Source organism: Lolium rigidum, chromosome 2 (genome assembly GCF_022539505.1).
Source record: "Lolium rigidum isolate FL_2022 chromosome 2, APGP_CSIRO_Lrig_0.1, whole genome shotgun sequence".
In the NCBI taxonomy this organism is placed as follows: Eukaryota; Viridiplantae; Streptophyta; class Magnoliopsida; order Poales; family Poaceae; genus Lolium; species Lolium rigidum.
In genome coordinates, this window is record NC_061509.1 from 21,455,220 (window position 1) to 21,463,918 (window position 8,699).

Consider the following 8,699-nt stretch of genomic DNA (forward strand, 5'->3'; position numbering starts at 1 on the left):
TGAACGGGAATTAATTCTTTGGCCAAACATACTTGATCATATTTGATTCCAAACGATATCTGAATTTTTATTTAAAATTACTAAATTTTCTGGTGCATATAGGGGTGTTGTCATGTTGTGGCACCCGATAGCAAAAATTGCCTTCCCTCTTCTCCCGTTGTATAAAACCAGGCAAGGCGACCAGCTCACCCGCCTCTCTCCCTACCCTGTCCCTTGCCACGCCTCTCGTCGCTCACCCATCTCTCTCTCTACTCTGTCTGCCCCTGCTGTCTCCAAGATGAAGAGCTTGCTGGGCGAGGAGCGCAGCTTCATCATCGAGAGCGACGACGACGAGGAGGATCCCACCCACAATGACGCCGGCGCCGGCGACGATGGGTCCTCCTCGGACTCCTCCTCCTGCGCCACCCCGCGCGCCGGGGGCGGGGACGGCAGCCACCCCAACTCCTACACCAACCAATGGCCACAGAGCTACAGGTACAGTTCACCCTCCCATCCGTTTCCCATCTACTGCTCGCTGCCTGCGTTTCAGTGAACTCGATCTACCGAAACTCAAAATTCTAGTACGAAATTCCCCATCTGCGTTTCTTTACTGCACATGTTCTTCTCTATCTATGTGCAATTGAGACCGACCATTCCGAGCAAATTTGTTATGCATGAGCAGCCTGCTGCCAGTCTTGCGATGCTAAGAAGAAACGAAGGTCAAACTGCAAGGAGTACTAATTAACACTGAATGAAACACCTATGTTTTCTTTCAGCAGAGCAGAGTACAGCTCAGACATACGACCAGCTTGCCGAGGCTGTTCAACCCCGTTATCCACGGATCTGCACGGTTGCTGACGTGGCAAGTGATGGATCCCCATCAGTTCAGAGTGGAGGAAAAGTTGGATTTGTGCTTGGCGCAAACAGCATTATTACTTACCTTAAAAATCATCCCAGATAGTATACCTGTACCTGTCTCCAGACAAGTGGTTATTATTTTCTCCATTAATGCTGTCCCATCACTGCAATTTTGATTGGGACAATAACACCCTGCCATAACATTAGCTGTAGATTTAACCAGATCAACCCAGCTCAGACCTGTGGTCCACCAACACCACCTGGCTGTCATAAACCTAATAATTCCTCGTTTTTTCTGCTGTTTCTCCTTTTGCATGCTCTATTCTCAAATGCGACTTAGCTAATATATAGTATTTTCTATAAATAGAGCAAGGTTGTTTTTCTAGGAAGACTTATCTTCAATTGTACAAGACTTAACACTTTACTTTTGCGTGACGTGGTTCCAGGTTCTCATTTATGCCATGGCTAGTTTAGAAGTTTATTAAGAAACACCTTTTCTCTGTCAGACCACACCTTTTCTAGGAAGAATTTTGGTGGCATTTTGTTAAGTAAATGGTCTTGGAAAAAAAAAACTGAAAACGTTCTCTACATCTTCTTGAGCTGACGTGCTTTTGTTTACTCTTAGAAACACATAGATAGATCTACATCTTCTGCCCTGCTAAATTTATCACTTGCCTCACAGAATGCAGCAACGCGGTTGTTGGTAACAGCAAGCACAATGATGAAGTGGCATGGTAGTTTTAGATGATTGCAACTTCAACGTAAAAAATGTTTGACTGAAACAAAAATATTAATATTGCTAGCTGTTTCTTCCCATTGCAATAAAACTGTTAGCTGTTTCTTCCCATTTGTAGATATCTTGATCTCATCTTAATACTGTTAACATTTTCTCCCTCTTGTATTTTCAACAGGCAATCCATCGACATTCTCAGCAGCGTGCAATCGCCCAGCCTGAGTTTCCTGGGGACGCCAACCCTAAGCAGAATCTCCAATTCCTTCCTCCACTCCTCTTTTCGAGGCAAAACCCCTGAGGTCATCTCTAACTTCGTCAAGCCGCTCCTACGCCCGACAACAAGTGATGAACAACAACAACAGCAGCAGCAAGAAGATATCCGCAAGAGTTCGCAGTACCTTCTGCCGTCGAAGAAACCGTCCCTGCAGCAGATTCCAGAGGATCAGAAGGCGCCGGTGATTGGTCATGGGCCTTCTCCCTATCAGCAATGCTCTTACACCCAGGGAGCGATGAATGGTAAGCAACCTACACTCAGGTCTATGAATTAATTTTGTGGATGTATGTTCTGCATGCTGAAGTGAAAAGAAATGCTACTGAGAGACATTGATCGATACAAGCACATCAATCAATAAATTCAACTACAAATTACATGTGTGTACGGCTGTCCTGGAGAGTAGAGCATGAGAAATTTGGGACCTCAGTTATTGGCACTGCAGGATATTCGTGTGTTGTACCATTGCTGATTATCAGGTTTCTGAACCTAGACGCGTTTCCTGGTCCGACAGACCGATTTCCAAGTTCATTGTACTGATGCTGCAGTTAGAAATTTTTACGATCCATAGTTTTTTTTTATGCAAAGGGATAACACGCTCCATAGTTTTATGCTGACAACTACTATGCATAGTATACATCAGTCCAAAATAACCAAAAGTTTAAGAGCATTACATTTTGAAGGATCTGCATACAGATCAGACACTGTTTTCGTTCAGATCACGCTGTTTTAGTATGTCAATGTATGAAAGTAGCTGTAATTGCTCTGCACGTTTTGACCAATTTACAGTTTAATATAGCGCTAAATATCGACTCGGACCATTAATTAGTTCATAAATTGTTTTCATAAGCTCCTCTGACCCCAATGTTTGACAGTTGAAGCAGAAAGCATCAAGTACACGGTACACCAAATGTCAATTATGTATTATTGAGTAAGGTCTACTCGCTTTGTCGATACACCGCATCACAGATCCACCATTTCGTTTTTTCTTCCTGTTCTCCATACTAATAGGGACATCACATGGTTGATGAGTCAGCACAACCATGTGACAGTTGTCCCATCGAAGATAGATCTGGAGGCTGTACTGTTGCTTCAAGACAAACCATGTTATGCAGAAGTACTTCCTTAGAAAAATTGTGGATCTATGACTGCATTATTTATTTTCTCCACGCAAGGAGTTAAATTTACTGTCCGTAATATATTTCAGCTGATCAATAACATGTCGCAAGAAAATAAACAGTAGAACTTCTAGTTTGAAGGTCTGCTTTGAAATACCTGTAATATTGTGAACTCTCCTGTGGCCGAGTGGTAAACTGCTCTTGTCACTTAGTTCAGTAAAAACATTTTGTATTCAATATGCAGGAATAAATGTTCTATGCGGTGTTGGAATCCTATCGACACCGTACGCTATTAAGGAAGGGGGCTGGCTCGGGTTGGTGATACTAGGTGTATTTGCGGTGCTCGCATGGTACACTGGTGTACTCCTGCGCCGTTGCCTGGATAGCACGGATGGCCTTCAGACATACCCGGATATTGGTCATGCTGCTTTTGGCACCACCGGTCGTATAGCCATCTCGGTAAAATATCCTCCTTCACATATTTACCTATTCAGGCACATTTCAATCAACAAATGTTGTTCTGCTAATTTGTTTTTTTTTACCTTGTCTGTGTCTTCACTTTTCTGCAGATAATCCTGTATGTGGAACTGTATGTAAGTACCCATTAACAACCAGCCATTTCAATCAGAATATTTTCTTGCTTCTCTGCAATAACAACATTTGAAAGCTTTACAATGCATTACCTGATTCTTACTCTATTCTCGCAGGCCTGTTGCATCGAGTATTTGATATTGGAAAGCGACAATTTATCGAAGTTATTTCCCAATGTACACATATCCATTGGGAGCTTGACGCTGAACTCACATGTATTCTTTGCGATCTTGACCACCCTTGTTGTCATGCCGACCACTTGGCTCCGTGACCTTACCTGTCTGAGCTACATTTCAGGTCTCTGTTCACTTATTGCTTCTATCTTAATGCTACTCGGCCTAGGTTTATTTAGAGAATTAGCACATATCACGATTTGTGGTATGCTCTACATGTAATTCAACTATACCCTGTGCCATGTATATGTATCGCACATCAGTTCTCACCATGATATTTTGCTTGTACTTTGCAGCTGGAGGTGTTGTTGCAACAGTCCTTTTAGTTATCTGTCTATTCTGGGTTGGGGTAGTTGATAACGTCGGCTTTGAGAACAAGGGGTCAACGTTAAATGTTCCAGGAATCCCTATTGCAATCGGATTGTATGGTTATTGCTACTCAGGGCATGGGGTGTTCCCAAACATATATTCTTCTCTGAAGAATCGCAACCAGTTTCCTTCCATCATGTTCACTTGGTAATTTCCTAACTTGAACCTATGTACGCTGTTTTTTTGGGGAAATTCAGCACTCATATTTGGTTTGTGCTTATTTTTAGCATTGCATTTTCTACCATTTTGTTTACTTCCGCTGCGGTGATGGGGTACAAAATGTTTGGTGAATCCACGGAGTCCCAGTTCACACTTAACTTACCCCAGAATCTGGTGGTTTCCAAGATTGCCATTTGGGCTACGGTGATTGCTCTTGTCTACACTATTTTAGAGGCTCACTTCTCTGTACTGAGCACATTAGACAGGATTTGCCTCATTCTCAGCCCTGACTTTTCTCTTGACTTCTGTTGCAGGTGGCAAATCCAATTACCAAATATGCGTTAACGATAACCCCACTGGCTATGAGTTTGGAAGAGTTGCTGCCACGAAGCCAGCAGAAGTACTCAAACGTAATCTTGCTTAGATCAGCCCTGGTGATCTCAACCCTGGCCGTTGCTCTGTTGGTTCCCTTCTTCGGTTAGTTCATTTTCTTTGGTCCTAATACATCATTGACACACTGGACAGTAGTAGCACGAGGATTCAATCATCCATTGACCTCTGTTTTTGATATATATGTTTTACAGCACTGGTGATGGCTCTGATAGGTTCTTTATTCGCCATGCTTGTGGTAAGATTTGCCTGATTATTACTTCAGATGTCAGTACTTGGTCAGTGATTGGTGAGATACTAAAATGTGATCTGATTTCAGACCTACATCCTACCATGTGCCTGCTTTTTGGCCATTCTTAAGGCAAAAGCGACTTGGCATCAGGTACACAGATATTTCCAGTGCTGCATTTATATGCATCTATTGTCAAAGATAAATTTACATGCATTTAGCAGATACGTATGCATGATGAGATTATATACATAGAAAGGTTGTGCGTAACTGAAAAACTATTTTACAGGTTGTGGCCTGCTCATTCATCATCGTTGTAGGTGTTACCTGCGCTTGCGTGGGGACATACTCATCCGTATCCGGGATTATCCAAAATTACATCTGACTCCTCAGTATTCCTCCCCTACACACATGATAGAGAAGATTTGCTCGCTCAACTACATTACTATACATGTAATTAAGCATATCTGAGCAGAGCATATAAATTTTGCCCAGCAGTAAAGTCAAACCCATCGATATATGATGTAGAATTAAACTTGTATTTTATTTATTTTGTGGCTACTCCATGCATGTATGACAAGGTTATGTGTTGATGGATTTTTGATCAAATTCTTGGTTTTGCGGCTATTTTCTCATTTGATTGAGAAAACCGTAAATATGTATTGAATTTGAAGGATATGGTAAACACAACAATGTTTTTGTTTTTTTGAGGCAAATCACTGGGTTTAAACACAACAATGTATGCATCGGTGGTTGCTCACTTCAAAGTGCAAACTACTGCAACTGAAAATAAGAGTTTCTCAAGATGCTGAATTTGAATTCAGGAGTAATCCCGTTTGTATTGATCACTATGTCGACGAGCATATCCATATTTGCCAGTGGGGCCGCCTGCTTCAGACAGCCATAGACAAGGTTGATGCTTCAACCCTGAAGATTACACCACGGGGTTGATTTCTGAGGATTCCATTTTCCTTGGCGTATGTCTGCTCTAAATATAGTGCAGAGTTCCTTAACGTATGAAGTCACCCCTGTTAAAACTGCACAAGAAAATTTTGAATGCGAAAGGAGTTTATTGTAACTGGGACGGAGCTGCCAATCCCATCTGATCTCCTCTGATGCAATTGTGGTTTTCTTCCGCCGAAGCTAAGTTAGAAACACATGCTTGTGTTGCTAACCTAATTTTCTTTTCAGTTATTATATATGAGAAGCTTAGTTGCTGATTAGAGTATTTTGCATATACATAGCACTTGTTTGATGCTAACTAAGGAATGTCAACCCTGCTCGAAGGAGATATTTCTGCAATTCTGAAGGTATATTAATCATCAACAGCCGAGGGGATAGAATGCTGCAGCACTCTTCATGTCTCTCCTTGCAGCTGTAAAATTATTCGGCTGTTAACCTGTTACTAAAGTTCTAATTAACTGAAATGACACTGTTTGGATCCTTTTCAGGCATTTGTTCCATCAAAGCAGCGAGAAAGAACATTTTTTCGAAATGGGGCAGCTAGAGCCTCTGAGACGCACTCTAGGTGAAACGAGAGCTTACATCCGGATAAGTAAACTCTTAGCGGGCACGTGTTGCACACGCCACAAAAGCTGCCACCGCCAATCCGCCATTGAACCTCCAAGCAATCTTCAAGGTTAAAGATCCACATAAACTTCGGTGATCTTGCTAACTACGTCGCCACGACACCAGACATCGCCCTTCCCAGCGCAAACCCATCAACACACGGTCTGTCGCGAAGACCACGCTGCCAAGACTCATCGACATCGATGTAAAAGATGCAATCCAGCTCAGCTGCCACCAAAAACGTCCATTGGTCCCTCTGGCCATGAACAACTCCAAGAATGTTGCCCTCATGAGGGAAACGATGTGGGACCATCGTCATCATCCGATCCACAGATCTTAGGTTTCCCCTGGAGCGGCATGACTGGGTAAACACGGGCTACAATGGCGACGCCTTCAACAAGGTTCGCCATCGCCCACCTTGACCGGAGTTCGGGGGGGAGGGCTCAGTTTTCATTGGCATCCCCGCTTCCCCAACTCGCCTTCGAGACCAACATGCCTCCGACCTCCGACAGAGGAGGAGGCCAACACCAATATTCCCATGGCAGTTGCCCTTGGCGTCCTCGTGGCGTGAAACTAGCCCAAAATCCACCGTGAAGCCGTTCGTTGACGATGTTGCAGTAAAGTGTAGCCATGGCCTAGCCCTATATCGGTCTCGGATCACCGCCACCGCCCGCTGTCGTCCGCCATCGATGAAGGGTTGTCGGGTATCACTAGCTGTCGCCGTTCCACGGCATTGGCATGCCCGTCCATTATGATATTCTGGGCTCAGCGGACATGGGTTGTGGGCTGATTGCAATGGGCTTGACATGTGGCGTGGTGACGATAAGAAAAGTTGCGGCTGCGATGCCAAGGTATCGAGAAGTCTGAAAATTGGAATAGAACCAAACTCTGCTCGCTACTCTCCCTCTCTGCTTTTCTCTCCGTTCCAGTTGAAGTCAGACGATCTCGATCGTGCCTCGCGTCGGCAATCATACCACCATCAACCAGGCCATGCGAACGCCGCCACCGCCGTGAGATCCGTGCCCCCGTGCCATGTCGCAGTCAAGGATGTCCGCCGCCGCTACGCCATCAGGGCTTTGCTCGGTGACACCTCATGCATCGACAGGAGGGGAGGCGCATGAGAGGGGGCAGGAGGGTATCTTCCCAGGCCGCCCAAGCGCGATGTGGTGTCGCCGCGCAGAGCGAGGGTTAGGTAAAGGGGCCGTGAGATGATGAGAAAGAACACATGTAGGAGCTATCACAAAAGACACAAACATGAACATGAAGCGGATCCCCCAAAACAGAGGAACGGGACTTCGAGTCCTTGACATGTGGTCCCCACCCGAATTGAGACCCATCAGTCCCGGTCCTAAATATCCATCGCAGATTTAATCTACACTATTTAAAAAGGACGAAGCGGTTCCTTATTCTGCCAATACGTCAAACCTTTGGTCGTCAAGCGTCCTTCCATCGTATGGGCTTTTTACTATTTTGCCCTCCCACCAAAACGTATACTTCTCAAACTGCCATCGAACCGGCACACAATTAGGGCTCGTCCGTCGCCCAGACGATGCAACCTCGCCCCGTAAACACCGCCTCCCCCAGATCCACATCGTCGGACCGCACTTCCGAACTCACGTCGTCCACGTCGCCTCACCCCGCTCTCACCTCCCGGTCAGCTGCAGAAGGACGTCGGCGGCGATTTTCCACCAGGCGGCGGTGCTCCTGAGAAAGGGCCAGCAGCGGGACTGGACAAGGGCCAGCGGCTGGCATGGAAAGCGGCCGGCCGCGGACATCGAGGTGCTTCCCCTCATCTCGTTCCTTTCCTCCAGTCTGTCTCCTTGGCCGGCAGCAGCCAAGGACCAGAGCAGGTGGCGGAGTCAGCGCCAAGAACAGGAGGCAGGTGAATGAAGGGGGCGGATTTAGTTTCTCTCCATCGGTCGTTGCTGATTCCCATCTCTTCCCCTGATTCTTTTATTTGAACTGCAGCTTGCCAGTTAAATGCTAAACACTGCCTAGAGCAGGACAACGAAGCAACCGGATTTGATTGTCTTCTATTTTCTAATTAGTCCTGTGGAGTTCCTTTTATGTGACGCAAAAGCCACAAATATTACTGCTGATGTGTGGCGATACTACTTGATTAGTAATCTTGGTAAGGTTGGTTTTCAGATCAATCCAGTTGTGTACACTAAATCTCTATGCAAGTAAGAATGTTGCTTTTCATCTATTTCTTACACTTTCAGGAATCAGATGCCTCATTCGCATGCTTAGGTTGCATGCT

General features: G+C 45.1%; 1 protein-coding gene across 1 annotated transcript; it reads left to right on the plus strand.

Moving 5' to 3' along the window:
• Positions 1 to 206: 206 nt before the first annotated feature.
• LOC124691413 (amino acid transporter AVT1C-like) lies at positions 207 to 5,528 on the plus strand. Its single transcript, XM_047224701.1, has 11 exons — positions 207 to 474; positions 1,749 to 2,086; positions 3,204 to 3,418; positions 3,529 to 3,552; positions 3,667 to 3,847; positions 4,020 to 4,239; positions 4,320 to 4,455; positions 4,566 to 4,728; positions 4,836 to 4,879; positions 4,961 to 5,023; positions 5,160 to 5,528. The coding sequence occupies exons 1-11, from the start codon at positions 278 to 280 to the stop codon at positions 5,253 to 5,255; spliced, it is 1,677 nt and encodes a 558-aa protein (XP_047080657.1). The 5' UTR covers positions 207 to 277; the 3' UTR covers positions 5,256 to 5,528.
• The last annotated feature ends 3,171 nt before the right edge of the window (positions 5,529 to 8,699 follow it).